The sequence below is a fragment of the Ranitomeya imitator genome, chromosome 1 (genome assembly GCF_032444005.1).
Source record: "Ranitomeya imitator isolate aRanImi1 chromosome 1, aRanImi1.pri, whole genome shotgun sequence".
Taxonomy (NCBI): domain Eukaryota; kingdom Metazoa; phylum Chordata; class Amphibia; order Anura; family Dendrobatidae; genus Ranitomeya; species Ranitomeya imitator.
In genome coordinates, this window is record NC_091282.1 from 1015486199 (window position 1) to 1015511454 (window position 25256).

Below are 25256 nucleotides of genomic sequence, written 5' to 3' on the forward strand. Positions count from 1 at the left end.
ATTGCAGAGTCCCGAGGGGCAGGTCTCAGGGACCACTTTGCCAAGGAGGAGGAGCGTGTTTATGTAAAGCCACATCTCTGCTTGCTGTCCGCAGACATTCCATTGTACATAGGTTTGCATGGACCTCTGGGTAAGGTCAATGTAGCTGTAGGCCTCTGCTCTCAGGGAACAAGTCTCTGAATAAAATGAAGGAGTGAACACATTTCAAAAACACTTTTTTATTTTAATAGAATCCCTTTAAAGTGGACTTGTCATTTGCCAGAAATATGACATTTTTATCTGGTTTAAGTGCAGCTGATCTCCTGAATTTTTTTTTTGTTCCTGGGCAATGGGGTAACTACAATAGGTGGATCAATTACAATCACACCTGGAGCTTACAGGGCTCCTGAAGTCCCCTTTCCCTATATCAAAAGACCAATGCTACTGAAGACTTGCAATAATTGGGGTCCCCCGTTGGAGCTTTTACATTGTGGCCCACGAGCTTCAAATTACGCCACTGTTCCTGCGCCTCTCCATTCCTATGATATGGACCACTCATATACAGGGTGGGCCATTTATATGGATACACCTGGGTGGGCCATTTATAAAGTTGGATCCAAAATGGCCAACTTCAAAATGGCCGCCATGGTCACCACCCATCTTGAAATGTTTCCCCCTCCCATATACTAATGTGCCACAAACAGAAAGTTGATATCACTAACCATTCCCATTTTATTTAGGTGTATCCATATACATGGCCCACCCAGGTGTATCCATATAAACGGCCCACCCTGTATTATTCTAGTCTTGTTTGCCCAGGGGTGCGTAGTTACCAGCACTTATTTGTTTGCATCACGCCCAGTTGTCGAAAAAGACTAGATTTATATGCAAGGAAAAGGCTGTCATTACTCAGGATAGGAAAGTCTCAGGAACAAGAAAAAAAAATGATTCAGGAGAACAAAGGCTTTTAGAGCAGATAAAACAATGTCGCACAAACGGCAAGCGACAGGTTCCCTTTAATAATACTTTTAGCATCAGCCCGACAGAAACCAACATTTTGTAAATATTCAGTATTCATCATGGGCATGTGGCTCTTTTCTTGTGAAAATCATTTGCCAGTTTTGGTACACCCAGACAAGTTCTGTAAATGAGACTGATGTTTGTCTTGCCCTAAAATTATAAACAAAATGTTTAACCCACAAAATGATTATATATATATATATATATATTCCCATTATAAAGAAGAGTTGTCATAGTCAACAAGATTGATGTAAGAGGTTGGTTATTTGCAAACAGCCCAATCTGCGGGTACCAGGTCTGAATTTCCGGACCAGGGCTAATAAATGAATCTGCGCTGCCATGACAGCTCCTCATTAAATTTAGATCCATAAACTGCCCTGACCGTGCGGACTTTAGATGTTTGGGCTGCGTTGTGTCACCTTTCTGCTGGCTCCAGCTAAGCTTGATATGACTTGTCTCTGAATCTGCGGATGATGATAGGATTTTATTGACCAAGGCTGCAATAAACTGTTTGGAATAAAGGAGACCGAATACATTGTAATAACATCGGCCTAACCCGAGGACTAAGTGGGATTCTCGCCCATCTAATGTTATGACTCGTCCCTGACCATCTCTGAAATTTTTTTTTGGGGGGCCCTTGAGACTTCAGTCAATTCAATTGTTCATCCTCACGGGAGATAAGCCACCGCCACAGGCGTCTGTCAGCAGCTTATACCCTATTGAGGACCCAGACACGTATGTGCTGATAAGAAGTGCTCTTCTTAACATGACAAAATGACATTTTCCAGGTGCGTGTTATAATTACGAGGAATAACGCGGCAGTTACAGTGGATTACGTTTAGGGAAATGAGTTTTGTACTCCTAAAACTGGTTGACCGAAGAGTCCACTTTACAGTCTGCAGGTGGTTCCACAACTGCCGGCACAGGCTAGGAGGAGAGAAGTGACCCCAGACCAAGCTGATATGGCCGCAGGACCCAGCGGGGTGCGAGGAGACTGTGTGTTCACCTGCATCTTGTATAACAGACAGTGCAGAGCTGGAGGATACACAGCCCAGCAGGGGCTGCAAAGTTAGAAGCATCTAAAAAGTCGCTATTGTTACATCTGTGTTCTCCAGTCGTCCTGTAATTGGTAAATCTCTCTAAAACTTGGCAGTGTTCCTGGAAATAAAGACAGTTGGCAACCTGCAAAAGATGAGCCAACGGGATATCATAGTTGTGGGGGTATAAAGAAGTGGATCTGGCCAAGTTCTGTTAGTTAAAAGATGACAACTTCAGCCTTATTCTCTGAATGTGGAGTTTGGGGAGCGCCATTCTGCCATCTACCAGCTGCAAGACTGGCACTGTCTACCAGGCAAACTTTTTATGCTCTTACTACTCCAACTATGATATCAGTATCAAAACCAACCTTATTAATGGGCTATATGGGTTATTAAAAGGAATCTGTCTGTAGGTTTTTGCTATGTGATATGAGGACAGCATGTGGTAGGAGTTAAAACACTGAATTCAGCGATGTGTTACTTATCAGGCTGTGTGCTGTTGTTTACTTACAATAAAGGTTTTATCAATAGGAAATTATGACTGTCCTGTCTAGCAGGTGTGTGCCAAGTCATCTGTCTCTGCCCCTCCTGTGATAAGCAGCTCACTGTCAATAGACAATGCACATATACAGCCTGGTCTGGGCGGGGGAAACTTTTAAGCTCTGCTTCATGCTGCATCTAAGAATTCTGATTGTGTCACAACAGCTGCACACAGTAATCTAAGTGATACATCGTTGGATTCAGGGTCTCTACATACATCAGGCTGCTCTCAGATGAGGTAGGAAAAACCTGCTGACAGCTTCCCTTTAAGATCAACATTTACCATTATATAGTAGCGCAGATGTGCCACCAGATCACCTGTATTATGGACGTGTTGTAGGCCCCTCACATCACGCACTTCCCGACACTGAACGTGTCCATTGGTGTGGCCCTTTGGTCTTTGTTAGCTACATTCATCCCTATAATTCCATCCGCCGGAGTCCAAAAAAGACATATCCCATAGTATAAGCTTTTTAAATGCTTTTTAACAGCTATGTCATGGAAACATCTCATGCCAAATGCATTAAAGGGATGCCATTAAAGTGTACCTGCCAGTTCAGATATCTTTTTAGATTAAGCTGCAGCACTTTCCTTGTGTTCCTGTGTGATCCCTCAGAGAGCTAATAACCTGTCTTCTCGGAAAATAGATTTGAGCAGCGAATTCAGAGTAAATGATGAGTCCAAGAGACAGGAGGGGAAGGAATGAATGGAAGGATTGAGTCGGGTATATTACAAAGTTTCTGAAGTTCATTTGTACCATTGATTAATGAAGACGTGGGCACGATTGTTACTCTCTAAAGTCCAGGGGGGACAGATACCAAACAGCCTCTCTTTAATGTTATACCTCGCTGGGGATCCCTGTATATATGGTGAATGAAGACAAATAATGAGATGAGAAGACGGTCTTATAGGTACGAGACCCAGATGTGCAGATACCCAATGCTTTATATATCAGTCAGACTCCTGCCCCTCTAATAATAACATGAAAATCCTAATGAAAGTCATTGAGGCCATAACGTAAATGTATAGGGTAGAGGGAAAAAAATGCTGTGGCTTTTCCAAGTTAAAATATTCTACCAAAGTGATAAATCGCCCATGATTGGTGTTTTGGCACAGAACCGTCTGATCTCTTAGCAGCAGTGGACGCGTGCTCTGTTCCCACGAGGACATACGTATAAGCTTGTACACACTGGACGTCTACATTCTACTGAAATGACCCGTTTGGTTGTTTTTCTCCATTTTATTTATATTGTAGTAGAAGCTCAAAAGACATGAGAAGCATTAATGATAGGAATACATTTATCAAATAAAAAAAGAGAATTTCTAGATGCTGGAATTACAGGAAGCTGCTGTGCTGATCAGCCCTGCGTATAGGACAGTGTCCATCTATGTGTACATTAATACTTTCTGTGACCTAGAAAGGTACGGCTGTTCCTTATTTGTATCCAAAATATGATCTAGAGGTTAGTTATCCTTTTTCTATACCATACATATAGCATTCATCTGATATATAGCAGTGACACTTGCTTAACATCTTGTGCAATCTGTGCAGTGTATTCTCTCTATACTTAGGCTTTATTTCGGACGATTCCGCTCGCTCATCACTGTAATGGTCTGACATATTTTGTCGTTTCCAGAAGTACCGCTGCCACACCGGTAACAGCTTCCTCCCCATTCATTTTTATAGACACGATGGCTAAGCCAGTTAGCCAAAAGTATCAGCAACATCAAATAAATTATTTGCCTCCTCATTGCAGCATCCTTTCTCCCTTGATAAAACTTCTTTCGATATCTCATACTACTGTGCAAACCTTTTGCCACTTTTGTCTAACTCATGTCACCGATGATGAACGTTCGCCCTGGCGCTGACCAAACTCTTTCACCGCTAGTCAACATCTCGTGTGGAGGTGACAGACCATAGACCGTCATCCTTTTTCCACTGACCCCTCATGTTATCACATGCTGGGTCGTCGTCACCTCAAGGGGGATGCTTAACTACGTGACATTTCGGTAACCGCCTGCAGTTGAGCTCATCTGTACAGAACAGACATGGACAGGTGAACTGTCATTTTCATTTTGCCCAGCAGAATTCTATCATTTTAATGTTAAGACTGATTTCCAAACAATTCGTCAAGTTCTTGCATCCACTCGTCTCCAGGTCCTCTGCCCATGATGGAGTCTACTAAGTCAGTACCATCCGTTAGACCTGAAAATGGACCGCTTGCATCGGTATAACTGTACGACATGTCCTGACCAGGATTACGGTCGTAACCCTGACTCTGGCTGCTCTGGGGGAAGTTGCCACCAGGTAATTGCTGCGTTTGGGCCTGATTAAAACTGGCCATACTGGGAACGCCAGGGTTCATATTGGGCATCATCTGTCTGGTTTGATTGGGGACTTGCTGTCCAGGCAATGACGGCATCATTTGTCTGCTCATTGCTGGGTTTAGGGCTCTCACTGTTCCCGTACTATCAACAACAGTTTGACCGAGTCCTTGCTGAAAATGCTGCTTGCTGATTCGTGACTGCCCAGATGGCATCGGATAGCCTGATCCATTGTTATAAGCCCCCATTTCCCCACTAGTTCTCATTCCTTGTAATCCACGCTGGGGCCAGTTTTGTGCACCCTGGGGTATGGGTGTCATCATGTTTTGCAGTCTTGGGGCCTGAGCTCTGGTCATAGGTTGCCCTACCGGCCCTTTCATCTGCTGATGTTGTTGAGTCATTACAGAGTTTACAAGCATATTCTGACCAAATCCACCGACCATTCCCATGGCAGAACTGGGCTGCCGCGGGCCTTGCACAGCACTATGGGCCATGTTAATGCTGTTTTGGTTTGGGTGCTGCATCATTTGGTTTATTCCCGTGTTCATGCTGTACATGCCCGGCTGCCCCGGTGACGTGTTGCTGTACGGAGCCATCCCCATCTCTGGCTGCAGTGGTCCGGTAGGCATAGTGGCGGGATTTTGTGATGGACCCATAGAGAGCATACCGGTATTCTGTGCCATCATTCGGGATGCTCTCATATTCTGAAGAGCTGCTTGGTTCCTTGCGACTGCAATGTCCTGTGGAGAGCCTACAACAAGAAGAGAGAGCAGGAAGTTATGGCAACTAGATATCCAAACGCAAAAAAAAGGCATTATATTTAGTGATGAGCGAGTATACTCGTTGCTCGGGTGACCTCCGAGTATTTTTGTTTGCTCGGAGATTTAGTTTTCATCGCGGCAGCTGAATGATTTACAGCTACTAGCCAGTCTGATTACAGGTGGGAGTTGCCTGGTTGCTAGGTAGCCCCACATGTAATCAAGCTGGCTAGTAGCTGTAAATTATGAAAACCAAATCTCCGAGCAGTCATAAATACTCAGAGGTCACCCAAGTGTGCTCGGGATAACCCGAGCAACGAGTATACTCGCTCATCACTAATTATATTCATTCATTATGAGACAGGTTATATGCACATCAGGATCTGACTGTATACTCTCTGTAATGTAAGAACAAGCACGGTAGGATATTACATGTAATATGACAATATCTAAATAAACATATTAGGCACTAATGAGATCTTAAAGGGAACCTGTCACCAGATTTTTGTTATGTATTCTGAGAGTAGCATGATATATGGGCTGAGAAACTGATTCCAAAGAAGTGTCACTTACTAGGCTGCTTGTTGCTCTTTCAATGGTATAGTATTATCAGCAGGAGATAGCAGTACAGGACTAGGTGTCTCGTGCCTCCTAGTCAACTGTAACCCCGCCCCGGGCCGTACTGGCCATCTGGCAATTCTGGCAAATGCCAGAAGGGCCTGTCTGGTCATGGGCTGCCTTGTCTGCTCTGGTGTTAGCAGAATCTGTGTTCTCAAGACAGCCATACTGTTAAGAGTTGTGACGGAGCACAAAGTCGCTGACTCCGTCACTTACCCCAGCAGGCCACAGGTATGATTAGAAATATTGGTCTTGCAGTAAACCTTCTTTTATTCCATCCAGGGTTATATTAGTAATATATTCTATCTGGTGCTTGGGGATGGGGACCGCATGGGCCTGTGTGATTTCAAATGCCAGGGCTGAATTTCAGCCCCAGTCCGTACCTGATGTCCCCTCCACATAGCCACATTAGCAGCTTTCTGTCAATGTACAGTGTAGACAGAAAGCTTTCAATCATTGGTGTGAGTGGGGTAATACTGAGCTCAGCATTCTGAGTACTGCTACATCTGCAGCAGAGAAAGCAGTGATTGTATCAAAATAAGAGCATGCAGATCAGTAAGACATCGCTGGAATCAGGGTCTCTGCCTCTACATGATACTGCCATCAGATTACCTAACACAAACCTGATGACAGATTCCTTTTAATAAGTATTATACAGGACCATAAACCACAAATCTATTCATTTTTTCTAGCTGCCTTAATTGGGTGATTCACTGAAGGGTTGAACATTTATTTATAGGATAGCTACCTCCTACTCATGGGCTGGATTTCTTTCCTTTGCATCTTAGTGACTTCAAGAGTAACCATGGTTTTACATTTTATTCCATAAATCAATAGTACACATGACAATAACGAGCTTTGTAATATACAGTGGGGCAAAAAAGTATTTAGTCAGTCAGCAATAGTGCAAGTTCCACCACTTAAAAAGATGAGAGGCGTCTGTAATTTACATCATAGGCAGACCTCAACTATGGGAGACAAACTGAGAAAAAAAAATCCAGAAAATCACATTGTCTGTTTTTTTATAATTTTTTTTGCATATTATGGTGGAAAATAAGTTTTTGGTCAGAAACAAACAATCAAGATTTCTGGCTCTCACAGACCTGTAACTTCTTCTTTAAGAGTCTCCTCTTTCCTCCACTCATTACCTGTAGTAATGGCACCTGTTTAAACTTGTTATCAGTATAAAAAGACACCTGTGCACACCCTCAAACAGTCTGACTCCAAACTCCACTATGGTGAAGACCAAAGAGCTGTCAAAGGACACCAGAAACAAAATTGTAGCCCTGCACCAGGCTGGGAAGACTGAATCTGCAATAGCCAACCAGCTTGGAGTGAATAAATCAACAGTGGGAGCAATAATTAGAAAATGGAAGACATACAAGACCACTGATAATCTCCCTCGATCTGGGGCTCCACGCAAAATCCCACCCCGTGGGGTCAGAATGATCACAAGAACGGTGAGCAAAAATCCCAGAACCACGCGGGGGGACCTAGTGAATGAACTGCAGAGAGCTGGGACCAATGTAACAAGGCCTACCATATGTAACACACTATGCCACCATGGACTCAGATCCTGCAGTGCCAGACGTGTCCCACTGCTTAAGCCAGTACATGTCCGGGCCCGTCTGAAGTTTGCTAGAGAGCATTTAGATGATCCAGAGGAGTTTTGGGAGAATGTCCCATGGTCTGATGAAACCAAACTGGAACTGTTTGGTAGAAACACAACTTGTCGTGTTTGGAGGAAAAAGAATACTGAGTTGCATCCATCAAACACCATACCTACTGTAAAGCATGGTGGTGGAAACATCATGCTCTGGGGCTGTTTCTCTGCAAAGGGGCCAGGACGACTGATCCGGGTACATGAAAGAATGAATGGGGCCATGTATCGTGAGATTTTGAGTGCAAACCTCCTTCCATCAGCAAGGGCATTGAAGATGAAACGTGGCTGGGTCTTTCAACATGACAATGATCCAAAGCACATCGCCAGGGCAACGAAGGAGTGGCTTCGTAAGAAGCATTTCAAGGTCCTGGAGTGGCCTAGCCAGTCTCCAGATCTCAACCCTATAGAAAACCTTTGGAGGGAGTTGAAAGTCTGTGTTGCCAAGCGAAAAGCCAAAAACATCACTGCTCTAGAGGAGATCTGCATGGAGGAATGGGCCAACATACCAACAACAGTGTGTGGCAACCTTGTGAAGACTAACAGAAAACGTTTGACCTCTGTCATTGCCAACAAAGGATATATTACAAAGTATTGAGATTAAATTTTGTTTCTGACCAAATACTTATTTTCCACCATAATATGCAAATAAAATGTTAAAAAAACAGACAATGTGATTTTCTGGATTTTTTTTCTCAGTTTGTCTCCCATAGTTGAGGTCTACCTATGATGTAAATTACAGACGCCTCTCATCTTTTTAAGTGGTGGAACTTGCACTATTGCTGACTGACTAAATACTTTTTTGCCCCACTGTATCTTATCAGAGAAATCTGCCGCTTTCTCCTGAATAGATCTTTCACTCTCCATTCATGGGTAAAGTCTGTATTCAGAGGAGATGACAGTTGGTGCTTTAACAATTCTATGGAGAGTGGTGTATGGAGGACACAGAGGCAAACACAAGTTTTCCTGAAACAACAATTACAGTTCTCCATAGAACTTCATGGGCACCAAATGTCATCTCTCATCTCAGTAATCTGAATATCTGTGCTCACTGAAAACACATTTTCTCCGTGAACTGAGAATTTTGAAAATGAGTGATTAGTTTAAGAGGAGAATGAAGCAGATTTCTCGTACAATATATATTATAAAGTGTTATATGTTCAAGTGTTCTATTGATTTATGGAATAAAAATAATATGATGTTTATGCTTTAAATAATTTTTTATGGAGATGAAAGTTGGTCCTTTTAAAATTCCAAGTAGAGAGAAGGGGAAGCTAGAGGGAGACACAGATATTCTTCTGCAAGTTCTCCTGAAATAACTAGTTCTCCGTGGAACTTTATGAGCACCATCTGTCATATCCTCTCAGTAATGGGAAAATCTTTATTCACTGAAGACAGATTTTACTCATCAACTGAGAATTCTGAGAACGAGTGATGAATCCGGGAGGAGAAAGAAGCAGGTTGCTCTAATAAGATATATTACATACCTGTTAATTTTCACATGTATTATTGATTTATGAAAAAAAAATGAAAATGACAGTTTCATGATACTCTCACCATTTTATGACATACATTACTTGTACATTCAAATGTTACTTGGAAATCCTCACAAATATAAGTAAAGACAGACCAATCAATACCACATCTGGTATCTGCCCGGCGCTTTAGTGAATTAAGCATTGTCCTGCACATTCAGGCCTATTGAAATGTCATTCTCTAGCTACCAATCAATGAGCTATCAATAATACTGTCAGGAAGAATATACTGAATCCTGAATAGCAATGTCGCCATTTTCCAGAAGTTTAAGATGCATGTGGAGGAGGAAAAAAAAGAGAAAAATCCATATAATATGAAAATTGCATGTTACACTGGGGTTAAGATGTGTAGTCAACCATGTTTAACCTTGTTCAATATAGTAAGTGACAAGCCACATGTGAACGTGTCAGTGCCAGGCGTCATGTAAGGCGGTGAGACAAGTGTTTCTCCATAGCGTGCGCTTACTATGTGTATATATCACATACGCAGCCCTGACTGATCTGCTGTCAAGTATCACATGAATTAGGTTTGGCACAGACAAGCACATTTATTTGAATGGATTCACTATCACATATGGTAAATAGGCACAATGAACTTAATATATCAGGAATATAATGAAAAACTAAAAATAAATAGGCTGCCAGCCATCTGCTTCTTTGGATTGTTTTTATATAATAATAAAAGATACCTGAAGCTAAAGCTCTAGTATTTAAAGAGTTATTCACTATTGGACAGCTCCACTGCCCATCATGGAATAAAAAAACTGCATAGTTACCTCTCAGGGAGGTGCTGTTCCCCCGATCGCAGCCCTGTGTTCCCCCGATCGCAGCCCTGTGTTCCACCGATCGCAGCCCTGTGTTCCCCCGATCGCAACCCTGTGTTCCCCCGATCGCAGCCCTGTGTTCCCCCGATCGCAGCCCTGTGTTCCTCCGATCGCAGCCCTGTGTTCCCCCGATCGCAGCCCTGTGTTCCTCCGATCGCAGCCCTGTGTTCCCCCGATCGCAGCCCTGTGTTCCAATGATTGCAGCCCTGTGTTCCCCTGATCACAGCCCTGTGTTCCCCTGATCGCAGACCTGTGTTCCCCCGATCGCAGCCCTGTGTTCCACCGATCGCAGCCCTGTGTTCCCCCGATCGCAGCCCTGTGTTCCCCCGATCGTAGCTGTGTTCCCCTGATCGCAGCCCTGTGTTCCCCCGATCGCAGCCCTGTGTTCCCCCGATCGTAGCTCTGCGTTCCCCTGATCGCAGCCCTGTGTTACCCCGATCGAGGCCTGTGTTCCTCTGATCGCAGCCCTGTGTTCCTCTGATCGCAGCCGTGTGTTCCACCGATCGCAGCCCTGTGTTCCGCCGATCGCAGCCCTGTGTTCCCCCGATCGTAGCTCTGTGTTCCCCTGATCGCAGCCCTGTGTTCCCCCGATCGCAGCCCTGTGTTCCCCCTATCGTAGCTCTGCGTTCCCCTGATCGCAGCCCTGTGTTACCCCGATCGAGGCCTGTGTTCCTCTGATCGCAGCCCTGTGTTCCTCTGATCGCAGCCCTGTGTTCCCCCGATCGCAGCCCTGTGCTCCCCTGATCGCAGACCTGTGTTCCCGCGATCGCGCCCTGTGTTGCCCTGATTGCAGCCCTGTGTTCCCCCGATCGCAGCTCTGAGTTCCCCTGATTGCAGCCCTGTGTTCCCCTGATCGCAGCCCTGTGTTCCCCCAATCGCAGCCCTGTGTTCCCCCCAATCGCAGCCCTGTGTTCCCCCGATCGCAGCCCTGTGTTCCCCCGATCGCGGCCTGTGTTCCCCCGATCGCAGCCCTGTGTTCCCCCGATCGCAGCCCTGTGTTCCCCCAATCGCAGCCCTGTGTTCCCCTGATCGTAGCCCTCTGTTCCCCCGATCGCAGCCCTGTGTTCCCTTGATCGCAGCCCTGTATTCCCCCGATCGCAGCCCTGTGTTCCTCCGATCGCAGCCCTGTGTTCCCCTGATCGCAGCCCTGTGTTCCCCCGATCGCAGCCCTGTGTTCCCCAGCGGTCATGTGACTTTGTTAAGTCACATTACCACTGCAACCAATAAACAAGCTTTACAGCGGATGAAGGAACAGTAAAGGCTGGAGACAATCAGAGATTGATCAGAGGAACAGCTCCAGTCTGGGAGGTAATGCACTACAGCAAAGCTGAAACTTTTTTTAGAGGTGCTAAAGAGATTCTCTGGGAAAAAATGAAGATAGAAGATGTTAATATAAATTCCTAAATACCTTTAATTTGTAAATCACGTTTGTTTAGTCTAGAGTTGTAATCACTAGAGAGTGAGAATTCATGCTGTCTTTTTTACACTGCCAGAAACAATGTTCAAATGTTAGCGGGACAAGTGCCAGTGAGCATGTGCAGTAGGATGCTCCGCTGCTGTGACCTGGAGATGTGGGTACCGTGTTCTGTCAAGTTATATGCAGGACACAGCAGCGGAGCTCACTGCTGCACATGCTCATAGAAGCCTGAGCTGTCCTAACGTTTAAAGGTGTTGTCCACTACTCAGACAACCCATTCCGAATCCCTAAGTTTCCATCTTGTGTTATAGTAACACTTAGGCCGCCGTCACACATGCGAGTTTTACGGACGTAAGAGCGCAGAATCTACGTCCGTAAAACTCGCAAAAAATACGGCACAATTATTCTCTATGCCCCTGCTCCTATTTGCCGTATTTTACTGATCAGTATTATACGGCTTTCTACGGCCGTACAAAATCGCAGCATGCTGCGTTTATCACCGTACTGCGCAAGAAATACGCCAATGAAAGTCTATGGAAGCGTGAAAAATACGGATTACACACGGACAAGCAGTGTGACTTGCGAGAAATACGCAGCGCTGTTAGAGAGAAAAGCCGGTAATTCAGTGCGGTGTACAGTAAAATCACACTGACAGCTTCCAGTCCAATAGATATAATAAATGTGTACACATAGAATAGGTATATATATATATATATGTCAGTGAGACACATATATGTATATATATTAATATTTATTCCAGCGCTATACAGCTTGAAAGCCGGTAATTCAATTACCGGCTTTTTCTTTCTCCTTCATAAAACCCGACATGATTTGAGACATGGTTTACATACAGTAAACCATGTCTTCTCTCCATTTTTTTTTGCAGATTCCACACTACTAATGTCAGTAGTGTGTATCTGCAAAATTTGGCCGTTCTAGCTCTTAAAATAAAGGGTTAACTGGCGGAAAAAATTGGCGTGGGCTCCCGCGCAATTTTCTCCGCCAGAGTAGTAAAGCCAGTGACTGAGGGCAGATATTAATAGCCTGGAGAGGGTCCACGGTTATTGGCCCCCCCCTGGCTAAAAATATCTGCCCCCAGCCACCCCAGAACAGGCACATCTGGAAGATGCGCCTATTCTGGCACTTGGCCACTCTCTTCCCATTCCCGTGTAGCGGTGGGATATGGGGTAATGAAGGGTTAATGCCACCTTGCTATTGTAAGGTGACATTAAGCCTAATTAATAATGGAGAGGCGTCAATTATGACACCTATCCATTATTAATCCAATTGTAGTGAAGGGTTAAATAAAACACAAACACATTCTTTAAAATTATTTTAATGAAATAAAAACAATGGTTGTTGTAGTATTTTATTCAACGCCCAATCCAGTCACTGAAGACCCTCGTTCTGTGAGTAAAGAAACATAATAAACCAACAATATACTTACCCTCCGCAGATCTGTAACGTCCAACGATGTAAATCCTTCTGAAGGGGTTAAAACATTTTGCAGCAAGGAGCTGTGCTAATGCAGGCTGCTCCTCGCTGCAAAACCCCAGGGAATGAGGCTAAAAATAGATCAATGATCTATATTTAGCATCATTTGCGGTGAGGCGCCCTCTGCTGGCTGTTCATAGATCGTGGGAAATTACCTAGAAAGCCAGGGAGCCAGGGAGCTTTCTAGGTAATTTCCCACGATCTATGAACAGCCAGCAGAGGGCGCCTCACCGCAAATGATGCTAAATATAGATCATTGATCTATTTTTAGCCTCATTCCCTGGGGTTTTGCAGCGAGGAGCAGCCTGCATTAGCACAGCTCCTTGCTGCAAAATGTTTTAACCCCTTCAGAAGGATTTACATCGTTGGACGTTACAGATCTGCGGAGGGTAAGTATATTGTTGGTTTATTATGTTTCTTTACTCACAGAACGAGGGTCTTCAGTGACTGGATTGGGCGTTGAATAAAATACTACAACAACCATTGTTTTTATTTCATTAAAATAATTTTAAAGAATGTGTTTGTGTTTTATTTAACCCTTCACTACAATTGGATTAATAATGGATAGGTGTCATAATTGACGCCTCTCCATTATTAATTAGGCTTAATGTCACCTTACAATAGCAAGGTGGCATTAACCCTTCATTACCCCATATCCCACCGCTACACGGGAATGGGAAGAGAGTGGCCAAGTGCCAGAATAGGCGCATCTTCCAGATGTGCCTGTTCTGGGGTGGCTGGGGGCAGATATTTTTAGCCAGGGGGGGGCCAATAACCGTGGACCCTCTCCAGGCTATTAATATCTGCCCTCAGTCACTGGCTTTACTACTCTGGCGGAGAAAATTGCGCGGGAGCCCACGCCAATTTTTTCCGCCAGTTAACCCTTTATTTTAAGAGCTAGAACGGCCAAATTTTGCAGATACACACTACTGACATTAGTAGTGTGGAATCTGCAAAAAAAATGGAGAGAAGACATGGTTTACTGTATGTAAACCATGTCTCAAATCATGTCGGGTTTTATGAAGGAGAAAGAAAAAGCCGGTAATTGAATTACCGGCTTTCAAGCTGTATAGCGCTGGAATAAGTATTAATATATATACATATATGTGTCTACTGACATATATATATATATATATATATTCTTTTCTTTTTGGGACACATGGATCACTTCTATAGCGGTATGTTGGTTTTGCAAGCCTGCGAGAAAACCACGCAGTACGGATGCCATACGGATTACATACGGAGGATGCCATGCGCAAAAAACGCTGACACAGCCTGCCTACGGAGGAGCAACGGACCATTTTTTTTGGGACTTTTCAGCGTATTACGGCTGTAATATACGGACCGTATTGTTTTACGCTGTGTGTGACGCCGGCCTTACACTCACCTCCGGTGCTGGCGCCATCCACTGCCTCTCACTGTTATGTCACGCAGTCCCTGTGGCGCTGGCTTCATTCTCCCACACGATAAGAGGAATCACATGCATCCAGAGGAAGTGAGAACTGCTGCTTCTGATCTTTCACTTCCTCCGAATGTATGTGATTCCTCTGATGGCGGGGAGAGTGAAGATGCCACTGGTTGGCCACAGGGACCGCGTGACATAACAATGTCATGAGAGCCCTGGGACAACCAGAGCCGACACTGACAGAAATGGCACCAGCACTGGAGTCGAGTATAGCTGTTATTACAAGGCAGAAACATAGGGTTTCAGTAATAAACAACACCTTTAAGGACAGGTGTCTGTCACTGTAACAAGATGGAGGCTATTTTCATTTACTATAGTAATTAGCTCCCTAGATAAAACATATGTGATTTGCTAATTAAAAGTACTGAGTTAGGATGCAGTGGAGTTTTAATGACTCTGGTTATTAATTGATTTTAAAATGGAAAACACTACAAAAAGCACCGCTATATGTGACTGGATAGAGTGGCGCAGTATAAAACCTCTATAGTAGGTGCAGGAGACAGCAGTATCTCCAGAGCCGGGTCCCTTTGCCACAAGAGCAGACGCCAGTATTTTATACGCCATATGCTCCCTGTCACAGATTTGCATTGGGACGTAGGAGGTTAAAGCTACGCCTCAGGCACAGGACAACGCGCATTCTGGCACAGTACCTATGTCCTTTACCAATGAAAACCACCAATAGTTTTCGGTACATGTATGTAGGCCGTTACTGCACACATGATTTGTCACAGTCTTCGTGGCGCACAATAGTACAATAGTAACTCTGCTTCCATAATACAGGATGAGCTGAGGGAGGAAACGTCAGACGCAGAGCAGGGTGATTGACGCCGCTGTCTTGGTGTCTCTGGGTGGCATAAAGATATAGGCAGAGCAGCAGGCTTTATCATGACATGATGAATTCTTATTATCCAGGGGCTGGATAGGCCTGATCTATGCAGTAATCCCAGCGGCAGCTGAGAGGTCAGGAGCATCAATCTTGGCTTTACTACTTCCAGATTGCAGAATGTGTGTGACATGCGGTCAGGATAACTTATACAGGGAGCAGACACAGGTGTCATTGCTCCTGTGCGGCCATATCTCTACAGCCATTGTGAAGATAACCGGCCTCCATTAATACCACAGGCTTCTGTTTTATTTTACAACCATTTTTTTCATGGAAGAACAATATAGTTTACCCTGCACTTTATCTTTTCTAGCCGAAACATACAGCTGACCAGTAAAACACAAGGCTTCAGAGGACCGTTTTCTGAATGACTTGTTCATGGCTGGTGTCTGAAGACTCTCGCCTTGGACGACAAAGGGTTAAAATGACAAATCATCAATGGCTCGCTACTGTTATGTGTGGCCTTGTCTAGACTTTTATTGATAGGCTGGAGATCTGTCATTGGGCATGAATGACTTTGTAAATGCGGCAATAATCCACAGCTGAAAAAAATCCTTCACGGCAGATGAACTTTTCCATATATCTTTGCCATCAGTGTACAACTGTCATACTCATTCATGTGATGAGGCTATGGGTGGGAGAAAATAATTTACATCGCTAGTGTGTGGCAATATCAAATTTCATTACAGAAATGTCTTACAATTTTCTTAATGGAGCAAATAATTAATTATGAATTTTGTTAGTGCATATCTTAAAGGGATTGTCCACCGTTCAGACAAGGGCTGGCGTCAGCACCCGGCACACCAGGGCAAGTGTCAGGGCCCTCAACAGGCAGGGGGTCCACTCGCCATCAGGGACACCGGCGAGCTATGGGGGCCCGGTGCCTGTGCCAGTGTCCACAAGTGGGCCCTCCCCGCTTGCTCCAGTACTTGCGATAGTCACCTCTGCTTGCTCCACCGATGCGGTGTCTTCCGCGTCCTGTGACTATGACATTCAGGTGAGTGGGTGCGATGACATCAAGTCTGTGCACCCTCTGCCTGAGCAGTCACAGAGTAGAGAGCAGGAAGACGCTAACGCTGAGGAGTCCGGAGCAGAGCAGCGGCCGCGAGGAGAGGTGAGTATTTAATTTTTTTATCATTTCTTTTTTAATGTTTGGAAAATCTTATGGGACAAATTACATATGGAGCATCTTATGGGGTCAATTACATATGGAGCATCTTATGGGGTCAATTACATATGGAGCAGTATATGGGGTCAATTACATATGGAGCATCTTATGGGGTCAATTACATATGGAGCATCTTATGGGGCCAATTACATACGGAGCATCTTATGGGGTCAATTACATATGGAGCATCTTATGGGGCCAATTACATATGGAGCATCTTATGGGGTCAATTACATATGGAGCATCTTATGGGGCCAATTACATATGGAGCATCTTATGGGGTCAATTACATGTGGAGCATCTTATGGGGTCAATTACATATGGAGCATCTTATGGGGCCAATTACATATGGAGCATCTTATGGGGTCAATTACATATGGAGCATCTTATGGGGTCAATTACATGTGGAGCAGTATATGGGGCCCATAATATATGGAGCATCTTATGGGGTCAACTAGATGGTGACCCGATTCTAACGCATTGGGTATTCTAGAATATGCATGTTCCCGTAGTATATTGCCCAGCCACGTAGTATATTGCCCAGTCACGTAGTATATTGCCCAGCCACGTAGTAGATTGCCCAGCCACGTAGTATATTGACCAGCCACGTAGTATATTGCCCAGTCACGTAGTATATTGCCCAGCTACGTAGTATATTGCCCAGTCACGTAGTATATTGCCCAGTCACGTAGTATATTGCCCAGTCACGTAGTATATTGCCCAGTCACGTAGTATATTGCCCAGTCACGTAGTATATTGCCCAGCTACGTAGTATATTGCCCAGTCACGTAGTATATTGCCCAGTCACGTAGTATATTGCCCAGTCATGTAGTATATTGCCCAGCCACGTAGTATATTGCCCAGCCACGTAGTATATTGCACAGCGACGGAGAATGCAGCACAGAGCCACGTAGTATACAGGCTTAAAATAAAAAATAAACATATACTCACCCTCCGAAAGCCCGTTGAAGTCCTGGCCCTGTGTGTGGTGCAGGCGGCAGCTTCCGGTCCCAGGGTTGGTATGGGCGCAGGACCTGTGATGACGTTGCGGTCACATGACCGTGATGTCATGGCAGGCCCTTCTCGCAGGACCTGTGATGACGCCGCGGTCACATGACCGTGACGTCATGGCAGGTCCTTCTTGCATACCATCCTTGCCACCGGAACCTGCCGCTTGCATGGAGCGGTCACCGGAGCGTCGCGAGGAGCGGGAAAGGCGGCGGAAGGTGAGTAAATAATGATTTTTTATTGTTTTAATTATTTTTAACATTAGATCTTTTTACTATTGATGCTGCATAGGCAGCATCAATAGTAAAAATTTGGTCACACAGGGTTAATAGCAGCATTAATGGAGTGCGTTACACCGCGGCATAACGCGTCGCTAATTGGTCGTGGCTGTTTTGCCACGACCAATCAGCGAGTTGGATTTCCGTGACAGACAGAGGCCACGACCAATGAATATCCGGGACAGACAGACAGACGGAAGTACCCCTTAGACAATTATATAGTAGATTATATATGGAGCATCTTATTCAGCCAATTACATATTAAGCATCATATGGGGCCAATTACATATGGAACATTTTATGGGGTCAATTACATATGGAGCATCTTATGGGGCCAATTACATATGGAGCATCTTATGGGGTCAATTACACATGGAGTATCTTATGGGGTCAATTACATATGGAGCATCTTATGGGGCCAATTATATATGGAGTATTATATTGGGCCCATTCTGTATGGAGCATTATATGGGTCTCATTATTCTGTATGGAGAACTGTGGAGCCCATAATACTGTATGGAGCAATATATGAGGCTCATTATTCTGTATGGAGCAATATGTAGGGTTCATGATTCTGTATGGAGCATTATATGCGACTCATTCTGTATGTAACATTATATGGAGCTCATTATTCTGTATGGAGAACTACACTGTCCGGTTTCTGAGCTGTTGATATCACTCATGTAATGTAAGAAGTAAGTGAAATATTTGGCATTGTACTATACTTATAGTTCTCTGCTGTATCTAACATAGTAACATAGTAACATAGTTAGTAAGGCCGAAAAAAGACATTTGTCCATCCAGTTCAGCCTATATTCCATCATAATAAATACCCAGATCTACGTCCTTCTACAGAACCTAATAATTGTATGATACAATATTGTTCTGCTCCAGGAAGACAATATCTGCTCCAGGAAGACAATAAAATCTGTGCATCATGAATTGTGGTATGTGCTAAAGGGGCCCACTGAGACTTATTCGCCTGGGGCCCACGAAAACCTGGAGCTGGCCGTGATTCAGACAACGCCTTCTGAATCTCTAAGCTTCCTCTCAATAAAATAATAACACTGATACTCCCCTCTGGTGTGGCCACCGATACAGCGGTGTCAGCACTGTCTCTCTTGGGGCTCGCGAGACATTGTTAGGTCATGTGATCCCTGCTGCCAATAATCCCTGGCTTCACTCTCATCTCCTTCAGACAAATCAAGATATCCGGATGAAGTGCGAGAGCAGCCGCTGCTCATACTTCCTTTAGATAACAATTATGTCTGCAGGAGAGCTGAGTGATGCCCGTGCTCATTGGCCGTAAGAATCGTAAGAATGTCACGCGAGCCCTGGGAGACCCAATGCTGACACAGCTGGAACAGTACCTGCACCAGCGGTGGGAATAAGTGTTATTATTTTACTGTGGGGAAATATGTATTCAGAAGGAATTTTTCATGTAGTGGACAATCCCATTAACTTTATGGCTGACTGTTCTCAGGACATCATGTCACAAAACATCCCCACCATCCGGGAATGTCAGAGAATTCCAGAAAGGTGTTACCTGTTTAATGAAAATAATTTTGACATATTCTATTAGGAGATTCTGACTTGACAGAAATTACATAGGTTGATATATGACCTAGGTCCATCAAGTTCAACCTTTCTCCACCAGTTGCACATTTTTTTCACTAAATTAACTGGAACCCACAATGTTATGTGTATTGAGGAAATAAAGGCGGTTATAGTGTCTGCCATTACTACCTCTTGTGGTAGGGCATTCCAGTCTGGCTGCTCTAACTGTAAAGAACCCTTTCCTATTTAGCTGCCAGAATCCCGTAATGAGTGTCTCCTAGTCCTCAGTACAGTCTTTGGAAGGAATAAGTCATGTGCCAGTATTTTGTACTGACTACACATACAGGTCCTTCTAAAAAAATTAGCATATAGTGTTAAATTTCATTATTTACCATAATGTAATGATTACAATTAAACTTTCATATATTATAGATTCATTATCCACCAACTGAAATTTGTCAGGTCTTTTATTGTTTTAATACTGATGATTTTGGCATACAACTCCTGATAACCCAAAAAACCTGTCTCAATAAATTAGCATATCAAGAAAAGGTTCTCTAAACGACCTATTACCCTAATCTTCTGAATCAACTAATTAACTCTAAACACATGCAAAAGATACCTGAGGCTTTTATAAACTCCCTGCCTGGTTCATTACTCAAAACCCCCATCATGGGTAAGACTAGCGACCTGACAGATGTCAAGAAGGCCATCATTGACACCCTCAAGCAAGAGGGTAAGACCCAGAAAGAAATTTCTCAACAAATAGGCTGTTCCCAGAGTGCTGTATCAAGGCACCTCAATGGTAAGTCTGTTGGAAGGAAACAATGTGGCAGAAAACGCTGTACAACGAGAAGAGGAGACCGGACCCTGAGGAAGATTGTGGAGAAGGACCGATTCCCGACCTTGGGGAACCTGAGGAAGCAGTGGACTGAGTCTGGTGTGGAAACATCCAGAGCCACCGTGCACAGGCGTGTGCAGGAAATGGGCTACAGGTGCCGCATTCCCCAGGTAAAGCCACTTTTGAACCATAAACAGCGACAGAGGCGCCTGACCTGGGCTACAGAGAAGCAGCACTGGACTGTTGCTAAGTGATCCCAAGTACTTTTTTCTGATGAAAGCAAATTTTGCATGTCATTCGGAAATCAAGGTGCCAGAGTCTGGAGGAAGACTGGGGAGAAGGAAATGCCAAAATGCCTGAAGTCCAGTGTCAAGTACCCACAGTCAGTGATGGTGTGGGGTGCCATGTCAGCTGCTGGTGTTGGTCCACTGTGTTAAATCAAGGGCAGGGTCAATGCAGCTAGCTATCAGGAGATTTTGGAGCACTTCATGCTTCCATCGGCTGAAATGCTTTATGGAGATGAAGATTTCATTTTTCAGCACGACCTGGCACCTGCTCACAGTGCCAAAACCACTGGTAAATGGTTTACTGACCATGGTATTACTGTGCTCAATTGGCCTGCCAACTCTCCTGACCTGAACCCCATAGAGAATCTGTGGGATATTGTGAAGAGAAAGTTGAGAGACGCAAGACCCAACACTCTGGATGAGCTTAAGGCCGCTATTGAAGCATCCTGGGCCTCCATAACATCTCAGCAGTGTCACAGGCTGATTGCCTCCATGCCACGCCGCATTGAAGCAGTCATTTCTGCCAAAGGATTCCCGACCAAGTATTGAGTGCATAACTGAACATTATTATTTGTTGGTTTTTTTGTTTGTTATTAAAAAACACTTTTATTTGATTGGATGGGTGAAATATGCTAATTTATTGAGACAGGTTTTTTGGGTTATCAGGAGTTGTATGCCAAAATCATCAGTATTAAAACAATAAAAGACCTGACAAATTTCAGTTGGTGGATAATGAATCTATAATATATGAAAGTTTAATTGTAATCATTACATTATGGTAAATAATGAAATTTAACACTATATGCTAATTTTTTGAGAAGGACCTGTATATTTATACATGTAAATGAGATCCCCTCTGAGGCATGTTTTTCTAAGCTAAACAAGCCCTACTTTTCCAACCTCTCCTCACATGAGAGGCCTTCCCTCCCTTGTAATAATCTAGTTGCCCGCCTTTGAACTTTTTCTAACTTCTGAATATCCTTTTTAAAATGTGGAGCCCAAAACTTGATCCCATAATCTAGATCTGGCCTTACAAGTGATTTGTAGAGGGGTAACAATATGTTGGGATGACAGGATTTTATCTCTGTTTTTATACATCTTAAAATCTTGTTTGCTTTTGCGGCTGCTGTTTGACATTGAGTACTGCTGCTCAGCTTACTTGTAACCAGAATACCCAAGTCCTTCTCCTGTTCTGTAGTCCCGCGTTTACTCCCATTTAATGTATATGCAGCTATAAGATTACTCTGTCCTAGGTGCATTACTCTACATTTATCTACATTAAACCTCGTCTGCCCATTCATACATCTTATCCAGATCACTTTGCAATATTGTAATGTCAATGTCAGATTTTAGTATCCTACAGTTTGGAGTCATAAGCAAAGACTGACACTTTACTCTCAATCCCATCCACAAAGTCATTAATAAAGAGGTTAAATAGAATCAGTCCTAGCACAGATCCCTGCAGTACCCCATTGCTGACTATATCCCATTTAGAGGATGTACCATTTATGATGACTGTTTCCCGTCATATAGTCAATTCCTTCCCCCATTCCTTGCTTCTGTAGCTTCAGTATATGGCTGTTATGTGGAACAGTATCAAATGCCTTTGCAAAGTCCAGATAAATCACATCAGCCGCATTACCAACATCCAGATTTGCACTTACCTCCTTATAGAAACCCAACTTGTTGGGTAGACAAGTGAATTAGTGATTTATACCCTATTTTATTAGTAATGGTACACAACGGATGCAAAGAAAGACTCTCTCTAGAAGAACTGATATGTGAATGTAATGGGCATCACCTAATCCTTCATTTCTCCTGTGCGGAAGCTGTAGGAAATTAAACACTTGCTTACAGAACACCATGAAACTTCTTTTGAGTAAGTGAGTGGGAAGCAAATTTGGATGATGATCAAAAACAGGCAAGTGGACAATACCTTTATTGTGTGATTATTTCCCGTTATTTAAATAATGCCAACATATTCCACGTTAGTGTATACTCACATTGGCTCGCAAGCAAGATTTACTGTCCATCAAATCCATGTAGTGCAAATTAATTACATTTAAACATTTGATAGAAATGTTGCTCTGCTCTAGGAATAATGTCCAGAAGATTCCTTTCACAACACTAAAGGAAATTGGGCTAGAATAGAAACATGACAGAAAAACGGATCCTTATGTATGTGGCTTTGGCCGATCATTCAGAAGACAATGGTCTCAGCCGACTCTCACATACAAAGGAGTGTTCGTTTGGCCTTGTTGGTTTGTTTTTCTCTATGAGAAAGCCGCCGGTGGATGTGTCAGCTGGCAGCTAAGCACAAGGAGAACAGTGCGATCTTGAGTACGAAATTAGACATGTCTGATCAACATCTTCCCTGACTGCCATTTGGCTGGCATCCAAATACATAGAAAATTTATCGCCAAACTCGTTCACATTGGCGGATTCAGCATATAATAGTCTAATGTGTATGGGTTCCTTTAGACTAGTTACCAAAAACGCAAAGTCCCTGCCTAGCTTCTTTAAAGTACCGGTATGTTGTCTCTGGAATGTCACAGCGTTTCAGAGATGGGCTCTGAATCATGCCAGTGGTTCAAACAACATGAATCTCTTTACGTGTTGCCTATAAGGAAATAGCTAGTATACTGTAAGTTGTGCCAAGAGTATTCTGTAGCTCCACTTGATAAATTCTCTGCACTTTGATGCAGATTAAATGGCTCGCTCTCCATTTGCACCCTATTGATAACTGACCGTGTGACAAGTTATTCGGCTGCCTGTAGACATTAGAGCAGCCCAGAAGATATCAGCGTCTTCTTTTAGTTGATATCCACTGTACAATTGAACTATATGGTCAATGCTTTTAGGTGAACTCTTTTACGCAGGGTGGGACAACTTCAATTGACAAATCTGTCTGCGGCGTGTTCTCACCTTGAAAAGGATTAACTTGCTGGACACCATAAGGATTTCTCTGCTGCTGGAGATGCTGTCGGTTCATGTGCGGTTGCTGTAACTGCTGTGAAGATAAAAGCATTATGGTAAAAGAAAATCAGAAAAGCATATAATGGCGTGAAGATCCCTGTGAAATATCAGCCAGTGTCATTCTGTGCCTGATGCTCTTTAGAATCAGGGTAGAAAGAAACAATCACTATCTATGACTATCATTGAAATCTTAAAGCCCATATATGTTCATTACTTGGGCTTTAAATACCCATGGTAACACAATGTTGAAAATAAGGTGTTCCCATGAGACCCCCCTGCATTTATATTCGGGAGAGAGCAACCATTCCATAAAATACCGTAAGTTTCCCTACAAATTAATTGTATCACCTATCCACAGGATTGAAGACTAACGTCTAATTGCTGGGGGTCCCACCTCTGACCACTATGTACAGTGCTTATCTCTGTTAGTCCACAGACAATGTGTAGCGAGCAGATGCAACAATATGGCTCTAACTAAAGAAGACCTCAAAAAATAATGAGATAAAAACCTTGCAGAAATCCCCGAGCTCCCCTGATCCTGCCCCACTATATTGCATTGTGAAATCTCGCTTGTAGCACAACTGGGTGTTTCTTTGTTTGTTTTTTTTAAAGATGCTCATGATGCTTCGATTGGCTCTTAGCCCATCCAAATCAGTGTGTTTCACCGCATTTTAGCGTCACCAACAAGCTGAATTTTGTAATCTGGGTATCTTGGGTAGCCCAGGTGGCGACAGAGAGGACCGCCATCCCAGATCAGGCATATTACTAATGTTCTGTCTAATCATAGAGGCAGCTGTGAGGACATACGTGTATCTCTATCCTCTGTCCTGTACGTCTCTTCATAGATATGACAGGGGCTGACCACATACAGCTTCATAATACAACAAAGAATGAGTTGGCCACTCAGTATAAATGAACTCCTGTGCCGCTGTCTACTAATAAGATGCTGACATTGTACCTCTACTACCTTACGTCACCCAGGCTGCTATTATTTTAATCTACTAAAGATTGTAACATTTAATTCACATATAAAATAAACTACAAACTACCAGGAAATTGACTAGCAACATAATTCAGTATTCATCAGCTCTCCACCCAAAGCTGCAATGAAACATAAAGGTATTGGATTCTAAAATCATCATTGAGGTTGTAAAGGTCTTGAGGTGGCGCAGTGACTCTCAAAAAATGGCATCTTTGCTTATCCCTGCTATTGGTAGCTTAGAAACCGTCCTTAAGTCAAGAGGCTCTCCTGCATAAATATGTATACGGCATGAAATATGCGTAGAATAAAAACTATACAGAGTGCATGAGAAATCATGAATAGACCTAAACATGACTGCTAGAGGGCACTACTGCTTCATAGAAAACTTCATTCAACCAAAAAGTTGTCATTTTTTTTTCCATTTTTCTCAGCATGACAAATGCAAATATTTTGTTTTCTATCCTGATAAAAAAATGTTTTTGTTTTTTTTAAGCACAAAAAAGATTATATTTACAGTACTGGTCAGAAGTTTGGACATACCTGTTCATGCAATAGTTGTAAACAAGGAGTAAAGAAACGTGTGAAATAAGGCTGAATATGGGTT

At 43.5% G+C, this 25256-nt stretch overlaps 1 protein-coding gene across 1 annotated transcript in view; it reads right to left on the reverse strand.

Annotated features, from left to right (window-relative positions):
* Nucleotides 1-3808: 3808 nt before the first annotated feature.
* MAML3 (mastermind like transcriptional coactivator 3) overlaps nt 3809-25256 on the reverse strand; it is a 419942-nt gene continuing 398494 nt past the window's right edge. Inside the window, exons 4-5 of the mRNA XM_069743974.1 lie at nt 23620-23704; nt 3809-5652 (exon numbers count right to left, since the gene is read on the reverse strand). Coding sequence (XP_069600075.1) covers nt 4682-5652; nt 23620-23704 — 1056 coding nt within the window. The 3' untranslated portion in view covers nt 3809-4681. The remainder of the gene's footprint in view (nt 5653-23619; nt 23705-25256) is intronic.